Source organism: Dipodomys merriami, unplaced genomic scaffold (genome assembly GCF_024711535.1).
Source record: "Dipodomys merriami isolate MVZ:Mamm:240054 unplaced genomic scaffold, mDipMer1.0.p SCAF_3, whole genome shotgun sequence".
NCBI lineage: Eukaryota > Metazoa > Chordata > Mammalia > Rodentia > Heteromyidae > Dipodomys > Dipodomys merriami.
The window spans coordinates 62,371,927-62,388,960 of record NW_027204492.1 but is presented as its reverse complement, the minus strand read 5'-3'; the positions used below and the strand labels follow the sequence as shown (position 1 = coordinate 62,388,960).

General features: G+C 42.0%; 1 protein-coding gene across 1 annotated transcript; it reads right to left on the bottom strand.

The window, feature by feature from the left end:
• Nucleotides 1-113: 113 nt before the first annotated feature.
• On the bottom strand, nt 114-16,187 carry Taf9b (TATA-box binding protein associated factor 9b). The gene is made up of 7 exons (XM_070040149.1): nt 15,931-16,187; nt 15,235-15,316; nt 14,581-14,717; nt 14,373-14,507; nt 8,886-8,961; nt 3,694-3,804; nt 114-2,027 (listed from the first exon to the last, which is right to left on the bottom strand). Exons 1-7 carry the CDS (start codon nt 15,979-15,981, stop codon nt 1,864-1,866), a joined length of 756 nt encoding a protein of 251 aa, XP_069896250.1. The 5' UTR covers nt 15,982-16,187; the 3' UTR covers nt 114-1,863.
• Nucleotides 16,188-17,034: the final 847 nt, after the last annotated feature.

The window sequence follows — 17,034 nt, the reverse complement described above, 5'->3', positions numbered from 1 at the left end:
ATGTATGATCAGTTCATCGACTAACAGATCCTAACTGCTTTGTAGCCCTTCCCTTAGAATTACTATGCTTCATTTACCTTGAATCGCTATAGCCAGCAATGAAAGATCACTGATAAACTTAAAATTTTTATTAATAACATTGGAACAAATAACATTAATAATAGTTTATAGTTATATAGCATTTTTCAATTTTGAAAGAACTTTCACATATACCAATTAAACCCTCACAACATTGCTGTGAGGTAGGCAGGGAAGTTGTTTTTCTCTTACTAGTGAGGAGAACAAGGCTCAGAGGTGAAGTAAGGTCAGCTTGTAAATGATGGAGCAAAGACTAGAATCTAGCTAGACCTTCAGATACTGTCTCCCTGAGAACATTCAAGTAAGATAAGCATGCTAGATATGATGCACATTTCTACTATGATACCAATCAGATCTGTTTTTGGAAGTGGTAAAATCACTTTTCCTAACAGCCCTTAAACCAATGAAAAATTTCTATGTTAACTGCACTGTTTTCTCAGACACATCAAGCATTATCCTAAGATGAAACTTTAAAAAGTTATGAGGATCCTTGGCTATAAATTGTAAAATATGACGTGAAGATTTTAGAAAAGTCTGTATTAAGTACTTCGGTGTCAAGTATGTAAGTTACTAAACCAGACAATTTATTCTGTTCATGTTCTCAAGGTTTTGCTATCTGTCCCAGTAAGACTTTTTAGGTGAGTATGAGTAGCAACATCACCGGGAAACTGGCATCCAGAGGAAGTCACATACTTTTCCCTTTTGGCCTATATAGGAGTGTATTAGAGTCTACTTTTAGGTTTGATCCCATCTTAGGTGTGGCTCAGCAGCAAGCTAGAAAATTATCTGAATTATACCAATAGGATTCAAGCAGTAGTGACAAAAGCATGTGTACATCTGGTAGGAAGAAAATACTTGCTCTTTAGTGGTTTTGTCAAGATCCAGTGTAGTTTACTTATCAAGGCAAATTTTAAGCTATAGCATCTCTTGAAATTTAAGTTAAAAATATGGAGCTGGGAATGTGGCTTAGTGGTAAAGTGCTTGCCTAGCATGCATGAAGCCCTGGGTTCAATCCTCAGTACCACATACACAGAAAAAGCCAGAAGTGGCGCTGTGGCTCAAGTGGTAGAGAGCTAACCTTGAGCAAAAGAAGCTCAGGGATAGTGCCTAGGCCCTGAGTTCAAGCCCAACACTGGAAAAAAAAAGTTACAAATATGGAAGTGATACTGAACTCTATTATTAGGAATGGTATTTTAAAAATTCCAGTTACAGCCTTTTAGATTTAAGGGCAATGGGGAGAAACTTAAGGCTGTGGGAGTGGGCACAGAAAAATATGATCTAGAAAGAGAATTGAAATGAGAGTTAAGAAAGATCAAGAAATAGCTTAATTAAATATACTCAAAATTGACTTAGAAATCCCAATCCAGCATTTCTAAAACAATCTGGCTAAACTGAGATTTGGTAAAAAAAAAAAAAAAGTTATTGACAAATGTGATTATTTTACCTTAGAAATATTACTTTGCATTGAAAAGTATATTAGGAAGTAAAATTAGTCCACTGATTAGAGTGTAGAAATTTGAAATTTAAGTGCTGCTGTCACTTAATAGCAGAAAACTGCTCCCAAAACAGAACTGCCATGAATGACACTATTAAGGAATAAGTACTTAACTTTTATACTAATGGTAAAAAACACATTTGTACTCTTATTAAATCTAAATTTTAACTTAAGTGAAAAATATTGCAACTACATTTACCTTTTCTATGATAAAATTTAAGAGGGCTTGTAAGTATATGGGCTCAAAACCAGCTACACTTTTGCAGTGTAACTAGAATATATTCTTTCCTTTACATTGTATCATCGTCATCATCATCTTCATGTTTTCTCTTCAGCTGATTGCAATCATTGGCTGTGTTCTGTGATGAAACCATGTTGGTGGTAATCAGAATATTTTTGGGCCCAATCATGGAAGGATTAATCAGAACATTTTGAACTGGAGTTGTTGCAGGAACTGTGAACAGAAGGAAGGCCCATAAACTGAATTACGCAGACCCCAAAACATGTAGTCAAAAGTATACAACAAAACTTCATGTAATTCATTAGGATGTTTCAGTAGTGTAGAGTACAACTGCACAGGTAATTACTTCATTAAGAGTTGAATGTATTTTAACTGGCACATAAATCATATTAAAAGATATACAAGATTAGAAACATATCTAAGCTACATTAAAAGAAATTGTTTTAGCTGGGTGCTGGTGGCTCACACCTATAATCCTAGCTACTGAGGAGGCTGAGATCTGAGGATCATGGTTCAAAGCCAGCCTGGGCAGAAAAGTCCATGAGACTCTTATCTCCAATTAACCACCAGAAAACCAGAAGTGGCACTGTGGCTCAAGTGGTAGAGCACTCGCCTTGAGCTGAAGAGCACAGGGATAGCGCCCAAGCCCAGAGTTCAAGCCCCATGACCTACAAAAAAAAAGTAATTGTTTTCAAGAAGTTTTGTTATTTTTTCCTTTTGTTGGTTATGGGAATTGAGCTCAGGGCCTGGGTGCTGTCCTTGAGCTTCTTTGCTCAAGGCTAACACTACTCCATGGAGATAGCCTCACAGATATTCCTGCCTGGGCTGGCTTTGAACTGTGATCCTCAGATCTCAGACTCCTTAGTAGCTAGGATTACAGGTGTGAGCCACTAGCATGAGGCTAAAGAAGTTTAATGAACAAAATTTCAATTAGCATTTAGTACACTGAACTCATACTGCATACACATACACATGTTCAAGTGTAGAAGTCATACTATGCTTTTAAGTTTATTGTATGCAGACAACTTTTTAGTACACTGAACACATACCGAATGCACATGTTCAAGTGTAGAAGTCATGCTATGCTTTTAAGTTTATTGTATGCAGACAAGTTTTCAAGATATGAAATCTAAACATATGCATTAAAATATGCTATACCAGAATTCTACTCACAATTCAATCAACAGTGTCTTTTATGTAATGAGTAAAGGTATGATTTTTATTTGAATTTAGATTAACATCTAGATTACACACACACACACACACACACACACACACACACACACACACACACACACACACACACACACACACACACACACACACACACACACACACACACACACACACACACACACACACACACGAGGAGACTATCTTTTTTTAAACTTTAAACAAAAGTGTTTTTCCCTGAAGACACCTTAGACTTGTGAACCCTTTTTTGTTGTGCTGGTGTTGGGGCTTGAACTCTCTACACTGTCACTGAGTATTCTTTTGCTCAAGGCTAGTACCACTTGAGCTACACCTCTACTTATGGAGATAAAGGTCTCACAGACTTTGGCAGGCCATGATCCTCAGATCTAAGCCTCCTGAGTAGCTAGGCTTACAGGTGCAAAACACTGGTTGAACTCTTAGGTGTATTTGAGAATCTGATGATCACGCTGAATGCTTTATCTTCTTTCCCCCTGAAAACTTCAGGTTTATGTAAATTTGATATAATTTTAGAGGATTCAGACCTGACCTCAAGGTTTTAACTGGCAACATTCCCACTACCTTCCTGTTATGAAGAATTATTTAGCATGCCATAGGAACAAACTGTTCTACAACTATGAATTATTAGTGAATTCTGTCTTTTCCCTCACCCCAACGATCGTATTACCTGGTTTGATAGGTGTAGCCTGAGAAGGTGGCATCTGCATAGTAAATCTTTGGCTTGTTGCTGTCCCCGGAGTTACAACTTTATTTGGGATAGAGACCGTTTGTGGGGTTGCTGGAGTTACAACAGACCATGTAAGATAATTTATACAGATTTATATTCTACATTCCTTAGTTTACCCAAACTACCTTCAAAACAGGGGACAAAGTGAGAAAAGTATCATTAGAGAAAAGAGCAAAGTAAAAATTTAAGTTTACAAGTTTAGATGGTACCAAAATTGCACTGCGGATGTATCTCAGTGGTGGAGGACTTGGCTAAGCATGCAATGCAATTTTCATTTTGACATATCTATATATCCATAAAACAGACTGTGGTCAGAATCACCCCCCTCCATGACTTTCCCATATTGCCCTCCTTCCCCACTTCCCCAAACCAAGTTCAACATGTTCCACGGTTTCATTTGCACATATGACCATATTTACCCTCTCCATTTGCTCTCACCCCCTGCTATTAGTACCCACACTCCAGACAAGACCTGTTTCACATCCCTTTTTTTGGTGCTAGACCTGTCATTTTTTTTTTGGGGGGGGGTCCGGTCGTGGGGCCTGAACTCTGGGCCTGGGTGCTGTCCCCTCAGCTCTTCAGCTCAAGGCTAGAGCTCTACCACTTGAGCCACAGTGCCACTTCTGGCTTTTTTTCTTTTTGCTTATGTGGTGCTGAGGAATCAAACCCAGGGCCTCATGCATGCAAGGCAAGCACTCTACCACTGAGCCACCTTCCCAGCCCCTCCTGCCATTTTTTTGTCAGTCACGGGCCTTGAACTCTGGGCCTTGGTGCTGTCCCTCAGCTCTTCAGCTCAAGGCTAGCACTCTACCCCTTGAGCCACAGCGCCACTTCTGGTTTTATGGTGGTTTATTGGAGACCAGAGTCTCATGGACTATCCTGTCCCGGCTGGCTTTGAACTGCAATCCTCAGATCTCAGCCTCTTTAGTAGCTAGGATTACAGGTGTGAGCCATCAGTGCCTGGCTCTGTCATTCTTTTAAGTGTATGTAAGCACTGATTATTTTTTTGTCGGTTGTGGGGCTTGAACTCTGGGCCTGGGCACTGTCACTCAGCTCTTCAGCTTGAGGCTAGCGCTCTACCACTTGAGCCACAGTACCACTTCGCGTTTTCTAATGGTTTATTGGAGATAAGAGTCTCATGGACTTTCCTGCCCAGGCTGACTTTGAACAGCGATACTCAGATCTCATCCTCCTGAGTATCTAGGATTATAGGTGTGAGCCACCAGCACCCAGATGTAAGCACTGAATTTTAGCTAAATGAAAGTATAAAGTTGAGAGTTTAAACACTATAGTGTCCTTTTTCACCTTGGTGCTAGATTTTTTTTTTTGGCCAGTCCTGTGGCTTGAACTCTGGGTCTGGGCACTGTCCCTGAGCTTCTTTTTGCTCAAGTCTAGTGCTCTATCACTTGAGTCATAGCACTATTTCCGGCTATTTCTGTGTATGTGGTACTTACTTCATTCATGCAAGGCAAGCACTCCACCAATGAGCCACATTCCCAGCCCTAGATTTTTTTTTAATTCAGGGCTAGGCAGGCATTCCTCTTGAGTCATACCTCCTGAGCCTTTTCAAAAAAGGTCTTAACATACTTTTGTCTGGGGCTAGCCTCAGACCTCAGTTCACCTAGTCTAAATTTGCACTGGCTGAACTTTAACCATAATCTATCACTCTCTCAAGTAGCTAGGATTACCAACAATAGCCACTGTACCCAGCCAAGAGGCAAGTTTTTAAAAAAATTACATTTTAATTTTTTTCACTGTTATTATAAAGGTGATGTACAGAGAAGTTAAAGTTACATAAGTCAGATAAAGAGTAGATTTCTGGGGCTAGGAAGTAGCTCAGTGGTAGAGTGCTTGCCTTACATGCATGAGGCCCTGGGTTCGATTCCTCAGCACCACATAAGCAGAAAAAGCTGGAAGTGGCGCTGTGGTTCAAGTGGTAGAGTGCTATGCTAGCCTTGAGCTGAAGAGTGGAGGGACAGCACCAGGCCCAGAGTTCAGGCCCTATGACCAACAAAAAAAAAAGAGTAGATTTCGGGGGGGAGGAGGGGAGAGGAAGAACTGGGGGGAAGGGAATGTGGGAGAAAAATGAGAGGGGTAACAATGTTCAAGAAGAAACATACTCATTGCTGGGGCTGGGAAGGTGGCTCAGTGGTAGAGCGCTTGCCTTGCATGCCAGAGGCCCTGGGTTCGATTCCTCAGCACCACATAAGCACAAAGAAAAAAGCCAGAAGTGGCGCTGTGGCTCAAGTGGTAGAGCACTAGCCTTGAGCTGAAGAGCTGAGGGACAGCACCCAGGCCCAGAGTTCAGGCCCCACGGCCAGAACCCCCCTCCCCCCCAAAAAAGAAAAAAGAAACATACTCATTGCCTTACTTATGTAACTCAAACCCTTTGTACAACACCTTACAATAAATTCTTTTTTTTTTTAAAGAATATTTTTCTTGCTGGGCACCAATGGCTCACATCTGTAATCCAGCTACTCAGGAGGGTGAGATCTGAGTATCATAGTTCAAAGCCAGCCTGAGCAGGAAAGTCCGTAAGATTCCTATCTCCAATAAACCACCAGAAAACCAGAAGTAGCCCTGTGGCTCAAGTGGTAGAGGGCTTGCTTTGAACTGAAGAGCTGAGGGACAGCACCCAGGCCCAAAGTTCAACCTCCACAACTGACAAAAAAAAAAAAAAAAAAAAAAAAAAAAGAATAGATTTCTTCTGGAACAATGTCATCCTTTCCCTTGCTTTCTCCTGGTTTTTCCATCCCTACCCCTAAGTTGCATAGTTTTTTTCCACATAATGTCTAGTGAGTACCACTGCTATATTTGCCAACTGTTTGTCCCTCCATTTCTGTGTCCCCCTATTTTCCCAGACACAGATAAATGAACAAACATGACAAAAAGAAAACAAAAACAGCAAGGAAAAAACCTCATTTCCATTTCCTGGAGTTAATCAAGATCAATATTATTTGATCAGATGTTCATAGGTACTGTCCCTTTGTGTTCCTCTCCTAAGAGGGCAAGTTTTTGTTTTGTTTTGCTTTTTTGTGATCGGTTGTGAGGCTTGAACTCAGGGCCTAGGTGCTGTCCTTGAGCTCTTTCACCCAAGGGTAGAGTTCTAACAGTTGGAGCCACAGCACAACTTCCGGTTTTCTGGTTGTTAATTAGAGATAAAGAGTCTCATGGACTTTCCTGCCTAGGCTGGCTTTGAACCGTGATCCTCAGATCTCAGCCTCCTGAGTAGCTAGGATTACTGCGATGAGCCACAGCTTCAGCAAGTTTTTATTAATTACATTAGGTGTCATTATTAAAGTCTGTCACTTTTTGAGAATTAGATGTTTATTATGCTCAGGAAGCTAAACCAAGATGCACCTAACTAAAGGTTGCCAGGCACTAGAGGCTCATGCTATAATCCTAGCTGTAGGGCAGGAAATTCCTTGAGACTCTTACTACGGATTAACCACTAACAATCTGGGTAACCACCAACAATGTCAGTGTGGCTCAAGTGGCAAGAGTGGTAGCCTTTAGCAAAAAAGATCAGAGACAGTGTCCAAGCCCTGAGGGGGGAAGAGGGCGAGAAGAAAGAAGGAGAGAGGGAAAGGGAGAGGAAGGGGAAGAGATAGGGAGAAAGGGAAAGTGAGGGAGAGGGAGAGAATGATAGGCACATGTAAGAAGCTAATCAACTATATCCCCAGGTGGGCACTAAAAGCTTAACTCCTTTTTTATGATCAGATACTTTTTAAACAGAAAGAAAATTGGGGATTTGGGGACAACTCAGTTCAAACCACTTGTCATTTAATGCTACCCCTTAATTTGGTCTTGCAGTGCTGGAGAAGGAAGCACTTTACCACTGATCCATACTAGCATTTATTTTAAGGGATATCTCAATCACTCTATTCTTTTTTTGGGGGGGGGGCTCGGTCATGGGGCCTGAATTCTGGGCCTGGGCGCTGTCCCTCAGCTCTTCAGCTCAAGGCTAGCACTCTACCACTTGAGCCACAATGCCACTTCTGGCTTTTTTCTTTTTGCTTATGTGGTGCTGAGGAATTGAACCCAGGGCCTCAGGCATGCAAGGCGAGAACTCTACCACTGAGCCACCTTCCCAGCCCTCAATCACTGTATTCTAGAAAACATCCCTGGATTGCTCATTTAGTAGTCTTACCTTCTGTCTCAGAAAGTCCTTAATAGGTCATAGGAGTCTTCAGTGTCTAATCTCATTCACCATTCATAAACTTACAATCCTTGGCTATCTTTTTGGTACATGGCTATTGTGCTTGCCTCTAACAGGTGCTCAACAAATACTTGCTTAATGAATGAATGTTGCAAGGCTTGGTATCCATACTGACAACCACCCTCTAAAAAACCCCCAAAAACATTTATAGTCAGGCACCAGTGACCCATGCCTGAAATTCTAGCTGCTCAGGATGTTGAGATATGAGGATCGAGGTTCAAAGTCAGTCCAGGCAGAAAAAGCCATAAGCCTCTTATCTCCAATAAACTCAGAAAAAGCCAGAATTGGTGCTGTGGCTCAAGTGGTAGAACACTAGCCTTAAGCACAATAAGGCTCAGGGACAATGGCCAAGTCCTGAGTTCAGGCCCCAGTCGTGACAAAAACAAAACAGACATTCATGGAAATGTATTTGTTTTAAATTCTTGCTTTGGTCTTTTGATATCCAATCCCAGCAAGCAAAGCTAAGTAAGCACCAAGGCTGAGTTTAAACCCCGGTACTGGTGATCAATCAATGGTTAGTATAAAAACCACTATTTTCTAAAATACTTTACACTAACAACAGTGTTTAATAATGCCAAATTTTCTACTTATTTGGGATCAGTCTTAGTGGTTTTTCTCATTTTGAAGTGTGGTAAGATCAATGTTTATAGTTTTACCAGAGGATGAAAATTACCAATGATGGCACATATTTGACTCACCTTTTGGCATATATATTTATGTTCATAAAGAAATGTACATGTTTTTGAAAACCCATTTTGAACACTGGACTTAAACTCTGATAGAGCAAAACCAAAATATTCTTGTCATGGATTATCCACATATATCTGCAAATACACATATGCAACTGCATAAAATTCATAGTGGTGAGGCATTTTTTTACCAGCCAGGAAAGTCATTTTCCCCTTTTACTTACCTACAGTAGGAGTAATTGGTCTGCTACTAACCCCACCAACACTTAATCGTGGAACTAGTCTTCCTTGGTTAGGTCCCTAAAGGATTGAAAAATAAGGTTTAATGTTAAGAGTAAAGTCACAATTGATGATGGGAATTATTAGTGGATAATCCGTGACAAGAATGTTTTCATTTTGCTGTATCAGAGTTTTAAGTCTAATGTTTAAAGTAGGTTTTCACAAACATGTACATTTCTTTATGAACATAGGCATAATCCTACATTTTTTTTTGGTTGGTTGTGGGGCCGGAACTCTGGGCCTGGGCACTGTCCTTCAGCTCTTTAGCTCAAGGCTAGCACTGTACCATTTGAGCCACAGTGCCACGTCTGGCTTTTTCTGCTTATGTGGTGCTGAGGAATCGAACCCAGGGCCTCCTGCATGTGAGGCAAACACTCTACCACTGAGCCATCTTCCCAGCCCCCTGTTTTAAATTTGATTTTTTTCTGTTTATGTGGTACTGAGGAATTGAACCCAGGGCCTCATGCATGCTAAGCAAGCACTCTACTACTAAGCCAAATTCCCAGGCCCTGATCCTATGTATTTAATTATGTATAGTTAAGCTAAAGATATCTGAATGGATAGAATAACTAACTTCTTTGTAATATTTTTTTTGCCAGTCCTGGGGCTTGAACTCAGGGTTTGGGTATTGTCCCTGAGGCTCTTTGTGCTCAAGGCTAGTGCTCTACCACTGAGTCACAATGCTACTTCTGGCTTTTTCTTTTATATATAATTTTTTAAAATTTAGATTGCATAAATTTCACAGTACTGTGGGATAGTGATACAGTCAAAAACACATTTTAACCTTCACAAGACAAATTGTCATGATCATGGTCTATTAATTTGTGAATTCTATAAACTTTGACAATACAACTATTTTTTCTAAATCGGGTGAGATGTGTGTACATTTCTTTCCTTTTGCTTAGTGTAAGCTGTTCCCTCATTCCCTCCCTCCCATCGCTGCCTTCGAGTTGCTTAGTTCATTTTCATCGATGTCTACTGCAGCTAATGGGTCCTCTGTTGTATTTTTTCCTGTTTTCCTCTGATTCTGAGTGACTTATTGGAGATAAGTATCACATGGGATAGCTTCAAACTTTGGTTTCTCAGATCTCAGCCTCCTGAGTAGCTAAGATTACAGGTGTGATACAGGGATACACTGTATCCCTGCGCTTCTTTGTAATTTTTTTGCCAGTCCTGGGGATTGAACTCAGAGCCTGGACACTGTCCTTGAGCTTCTTTTGCTGAAGGCTATCATTCTACCACTTAAGCCACAGCACCACTTCCAAATTTTTCTGTTTATGTGGTACTGAGGAATCAAACCCAGGGCTTCATGCATGCCAGGCAAGCACTCTACCACTAAATCCACATTCCCAGCCCTGTAATTTTTAATATCTACTAGTTAGTATCTTCACCCCAAAGTAAACAAAACCAGCAGTGGCTCATTTATGTTGTAATCCTAGTTAATCAGGAGGCTGAGATATGAGAATCTTGGTTTAGAGCCAGCCTAGGCAGATAAATCTGCAATCTCTAATCACCCAGCAAAAAGCCAGAATTACAATTGAGACTCAAGTGGTAGCAAACCAGCCATGAGTGAAAAAACTGAGCAATAATGCCAGGTTGCTGAGTCTAAGCCCTAGGCCTAGCAAAGAGCAAAACAACAACAAAACCCCAAACAAAACAAACCTGTCTTACAGTAAGAACTTCAGAAAGTGCAATCCAATGTGGGGACTAGTTTTTTCAATGGTAACAGAAAAAGGCTCTGGGCTGGGCTCAAGTGCCAGAGCAACTGTCTAGCAAGCCCAAGGCCCTGGGTTCAATCCTCGATGCCACACACACACACAAAGAATTTATAGCTGGCACTGGTGGCTCATGCCTATAATATTAGCTATTCTGAGGATCGTGGTTTAAAGCCAGACTGGGCAGCAAAGTCTATGAGACTCTTATTCCAATTAACTACCAGAAAACCAAAGGTGGTGCTATGGCTTGAAGTAGTAGAGCACTATTCTAGAGCAAAAAGAGCTCAAGGCCCAGACCCTGAGTTCATGCCCCACAACCAGAACAGTAGGCTCAACTCCTGTTAATGTATCACTCATTCTGTTATTGAAACTTACTAAGAAAATGTTACCATATTTTGGAGTTGCCAAATCTGGAAATCAATCTTAGTTCTGTTAATTAAATCCATAAATGAGTTCAGGCTCATTTCCTGATGGGAAAATATCTCCTGGATGAGATGAATACTAACATTCCTTCTAGTTCAACTTAAATTTAAAAATCAGTAAGTTATCTTAACCTTTAGTGAGGTGGATTAGCTTCTTAGTACAAGTTTTTCTTAAAAAATAAATTCCTAAATAGGAATAGAAGGAACATTTCTAAAAACAATAAAAGCCATTTATGACAGACCAATAGCCAATATTATACTTAATGGGGAAAAGCTACAACCAATTCTCCTAAAATCAGGAACAAGGCAAGGATGCCCACTGTCTCCACTCCTCTTCAATATAGTCCTAGAACCCTTAGCCAGGGCAATAAGGCAAGAAAAAGACATTAAAGGGATCCTCATAGGAAAAGAAGAAGTTAAACTATCCCTTTTTGCAGACGACATGATACTATACCTCCACGATCCCAAAAACTCCATCCCCAAACTCTTAGAAATCATAAATCACTTTGGCAAAATAGCAGGATACAAAATAAACCCACAAAAATCAGTTGCCTTCCTATACACAGATAATGTACAGGAAGAGAGGGAAATAAAGGGAGCAACCCCATTCACAATAACCTCCCGAAAAATAAAATATTTAGGAATTAACCTAACCAAAGATGTAAAAGAACTATTTAATGAGAACTATAAAAAGTTAAAGAAAGAAATTGCAGAAGACACTAGGAAATGGAAAGACCTCCCATGCTCCTGGATAGGCCGACTTAATATAGTAAAGATGGTAATACTTCCAAAACTAATATACAAATTCAATGCAATTCCTATTAAAATCCCAATGACGTACATCACTGAAATACAGAAAACAGTCCAAAAATTCATATGGAACAACAAAAGACCTAGAATAGCCAAAACAATTCTAGGGGATAAAGACAATATGGGAGGGCTATCCATGCCGAACTTCAAACTCTACTACAGAGCTATAATAACAAAGACAGCATGGTACTGGCACAAAAACAGACCCGAAGACCAATGGAACAGAATAGAAGATCCAGAAATAAATCCACAGGCCTACAGCCAGCTGATATTCGACAAAGGAGCCAAAGACATACAATGGAAGAAACACAGCCTCTTCAACCGTTGGTGCTGGGAAAACTGGGCAGCCACATGCAGAAAACTAAAAGTGGACCCCAGCCTATCACCATGCACCAACATCAACTCAAAATGGATTAAAGACCTTAACATTAAACCTGAATCTCTGAAACTACTGCAGGACAGAGTAGGAGAGACACTTGAACTAATAGGCACAGGAAGGAACTTCCTGAACAGAGTCCCAGGGTCACAACAAATTGGAGAGAGACTCGACAAATGGGACTACCTTAAAATAAAAAGCTTCTGCACAGAAAAAGCTATCGCAACCAAGCTAGAAAGACAACCAACTAATTGGGAAAAAATATTTACCAGCAATATATCAGACAAGGGGTTAACATCCTGTATATACAGGGAACTCAAGAAACTAATCCCTCCCAAACCCAACACACCAATTACTAAATGGGCAAGGGAACTAAAGAGGGACTTCTCAAATGAAGAAATAAAAATGGCAAAGAAACACATGAGGAAATGTTCATCATCCCTGGTGGTGAAGGAAATGCAAATAAAGACAACCCTGAGATACCACCTTACCCCAGTCAGAATGTCCCACATCCACAAATCAGCCAACGACAAATGCTGGAGGGGATGTGGAGAACGAGGAACGCTATTACACTGCTGGTGGGAATGTACACTCATACAACCACTTTGGAAAGCAGTCTGGAGGGTCCTTAGAAAGCTAAAGATTGACCTCCCTTACGACCCAGTCATACCACTTCTAGGCATCTACCCTGAACAACAGGAACCAATATACAAGGACACGTGCACCTCCATGTTTATTGCAGCACTGTTCGCAATAGCTAGGATATGGAAACAACCTAGATGCCCCACCACAGATGAATGGATCCAAAAATTGTGGTATCTATACACAATGGAATATTATGCAGCCATTAGAAATGACAAAATAATGGCATTTGCAGGGAAATGGATGGAGCTAGAAGGAATCATGTTGAGCGAGGTAAGCCAAGAACGAAGAGACAAACAGTACATGGTCTCCCTGATAAGTGGATGATGAATCCAAAAGGTTAGGTGATATGACAAAACTAACAGGACTTAAGAAACAAAGAACTCCCACTCATCTGGTTGAACCACTACTAAATATCCCCATGCTGCTGATCACATATATGGTATATAACATATGAGCACCGTTATATATTACAGACTGTGATAGACAATTTGCTCCAGGAAAGTTAGAATGAACTTGTGACTTTAAATGAGCATCATTATTCCACAATACTGTGAATTTCTGGAAATTAAGTAATCACTTAATCACGATCAAAAAAAAAAAAAAAAAAGAACCTTGGGGAAGGGAGGGAGGGAGGGGATGGTAGGGGGAAAACAATGGAGGGGGTAACAATGTTCAAGAGGAAGTGGAAGTGTACTCATTACCTCACTCATGTAACTGTAACCCTCTGTATAGTATCTCTACAATAAAAAAAATTTAAAAAAAAAAAAAATAAATTCCTTGGGGCTGGGAAGGTGGCTCAGTGGTGGAGTGATGCATGCATGAGGTCCTGGGTTCAATCCCTCAGCGCCAAATAAGCAGAAAAAGCCAGGGCTCAAGTGGTAGAGTGCTAGCCTTGAGCTGAAGAGCTGAGGGACAGTGCCCAGGCCCAGAGTTCAGGCCCCACAACCGACAAAAAAAATCCTTTATCATAGCCAACTTTTTTAAAAAACGAAACATTAATTAGAGCTTCTTACTTTTTTTTTTTTTGGTGCTGATTCTGGGGCTTGAACTCTGGGCCTGGATGCTGTCCCTGAACTTTTGTGCTCAAGGCTAGCATTTTACCATTTGAGCCACAGATCTATACTTTTGGCTTTTCTGGTGGTTAATTGGAGATGAGTCTCTCCGACTTTCCTGCCTGGCCTGGCTCTGAAAAGCAATCATCAGATCTCAGCCTCCTGAGAAGCTAGGATTATAGGCTTGAAGGTAATACCTTTTTTTTGTGTGTGCCAGTCCTGGGGCTTAAACTCAGGGCCTGGGCACTTTCCCTGAGCTTCTTTTGCTCAAGGCTAGTGCTCTACCACTTTGAGCCACAGCACCACTTCTGACTTTTTCTGTTTATGTGATACTGGTGAATCAAACCCAGGGCTTCATGCATGCAAGGCAAGCACTCTACCACTAAGTCACATTTCCAGCCCGTATACTTACCTTTTTAATTAAGGACTTCAGTCTATAGTTGGGAGCTGTTAAGCAGTATCTATCAGGTGGCAGTCGAGGTCCTGAATATGGCTTGATAAGTGGCAAAGGGGTTTGATTTTTCAGTCTTGCAATATCCAGTAGAAACTAAAAGAAAAATTCTCATTAGAACTACAAGTTAAAAACAACAGTAAGTAAAATAACTTAAATGTTTGCTCACGTCTCTCGGGGGCGGGGAGGTAAAAGACTGGTCAGCTCGACATTGGATTGCCAATCTCACATCATCTGCATCGACATTAGGTTTCTTAGCATGGCTTGAATAAATTTTTGCATCATCCAGAATTGTAGTAACATATCCTTTAAGAACAAAACATTTTTTTTCTTAAACACATGAAGACTGTTATGGCTCCTTTGTTTTAAAAGGTTCCTCTAATTTTTGAAAAGTTTATTGTTTTAATGATTAATCGGTATATGTAGAACACATTTTTTTTTTTTTTTTTGCCGATTCTGGGGCTTGAACTCAGGGCCTGGGCCCTATCTGTGAGCTCTTTTGGTCAGAGCTCTACCCGTTTGAGCCACAGCTGCACTTCAGGTTTTAGGTAGTTGTTTGGAGATAAGAGTCTTACACTTTCCTGTCTGGGCTGGCTTTGAACTTACATCCTCAGATCTCAGCCTCCTGAGTATGTAGGATTACACATATGAACCACCAGCGCCCAGCCAGAATACATTTTCAAGGGACACTTCCCTAGCTCCTTTGTAGTGTTTTAGTTATTTCTATATTGATAACTGTTCACATAATTTAGTTGGAAATGTTTTTTTTTTGTATTTTTTAATAATACACGATCCTTTCAACACATTCTTGTATTTAACTTACGGAAAGCGAATTCCAGCATTTGATTTATAACCCTTGGTTCATATTCAGTGATTCCCATATCCTTCAGGATCTGTGCCATCACCTGTGGAATCAAAAATTCCCAGATGCTTAATCTAGGTATTTGAAATCAAGGCTGGACTGAAGGGTAGTATTTGTGTATAAGGTCCCCTCCCTGCAAATTTAAACCTAATTTGCTCCTGGTCTTCCCGGGTGTGTCAGTGATCAAACAAAATTGGTCATATGGTCACGATGACAACTTTTGGGGCAGGGGCGGTGTGTGTGTGTGTGTGGGGGGGCAAAGTTAGATGCAAAAGACCTATGTTGGTTTTTCCACCAGAAGCAGGGCTGGCTCCAGGTAGTTGTCAGTTTTGGATGAGGGTGTGGAGGAAGCTAGTATGAGAACTCAGGAGATAGAATCAGAGCATGTAGATAAGATGAGACAACAAGGCAGCAGGGACCCAAAACCCAGGAAATAGAGCCAGGCGGTCGGTACATCCTACGTGGACCACAACACTCCGGAGTTGCGTGGGAACGGCCAGAGGGAACTCCAGTGGCCTGTGCTACCTTTCCTCGCCCTCGCCTCTCTGGGCTGAAAATGGGGGTGGATGGGCACCGTCAGTCCCTCCATCTGGGGATTACCCGCTGGGCCTGGATCGCACCAGGTTGCATGACCCGCCTCTTAATGGTTGTACTTACCAACGCGTCTCTCGGAGCAGTCTTGAGAGGCGCCATCTTGTTCGGCTCCATATTAGCCGGGCTGTCGTCGACTGCGTATAATGAGCCGCTTGGGGACTGCTGGGTCGGGCTCCACCCCTGGGGGGGGCGGGAGGCTAGGTTTTCACGTGTGGGAAAGGCCGTCGGGTACAGCTTATTCCAGCCCAGAGCGATTGGCGGGAATCACAAGCTGCACTTTTAGCGCAGGAGACGCCTGAGAAGCGGGGCGAAGAGGGGGCGGGGCAAGGCGAAGGGCAGATCCAGGTCAAGTGCAGGGCGGGGCTAAGGGCGGGGAAAGGGGCTGGACCGAGCAGGGAGAGGCTCGAGGGGCGGGGAGAGTGCCAGGAAAATTGGCTAAGTTGGGCTGCCACGCCTCCCCCAAACCTAAATGAAGCTAAAGAGCCGAGAAACTAGAGGTCCTAAAGTTGCCTCAGTGTTAGTACTGCATTGTCAAGCAAAAAGAACCACAGTAACAACAGACAGGTTTTTGGCATAAGCCTATACCACAGATTTGCATGGGTTGTACTTATCCTGTGGATCTACTGCCTAAATGTATATAGGCATCCTGAATTTCTATTTCCTAAATCTGGGACCCTTACTCAACAATAGTCTACTCTCCTCACTTAAGACTTTGGGTGGCACATTAGGTTAATGCACTGACCTACGTACGAAATGTGGATGCACCTATGGGATGTCTGCCTAGCCAGCTGAAGGCCCAGAGTTTAAACCCCAATACGGTGGGGGGTGGGGGGTGCGGGTGTGGGGGGAGGGCAGGAAGGGGAGTGTGTTGCAGGGCCAAAAAAATCCAACCCAAACCCCAAGTAAACAAAGAAAGCTTAGAAGCCAATGCGTCCCTCCCCCACCCTCTCCTAACGCCTTCATGTAGGCTGAGGCCCATGCTCCTCCCCTACACCCACCTGCCAAAGTGCCCCTCTTTCAACACAACCTTCCCCCACGCTCTTGTGTGGGGTGAGGCTCACGCCCCTCCCCCATACCCTCCCGCCAAAGCGCCTACCCGCACTTTGCTCCCACACCCTTGTCCAGGCTGAGGCCTACGCTGCTCCCCCACTCCTCCCCCCCTCATGT

Excerpts from the sequence above, each read along its gene's own strand:
- Taf9b (XM_070040149.1), bottom strand. The coding sequence starts at position 15,981 with ATGGAGCCGAACAAGATGGCGCCTCTCAAGACTGCTCCGAGAGACGCG. Across the intron at positions 15,317-15,930 it reads CTGCTCCGAGAGACGCGTTG|GTGATGGCACAGATCCTGAA; the intron begins GTAAGTACAACC and ends TTGATTCCACAG. Across the intron at positions 2,028-3,693 it reads GGCTACACCTATCAAACCAG|TTCCTGCAACAACTCCAGTT; the intron begins GTAATACGATCG and ends TTCTGTTCACAG.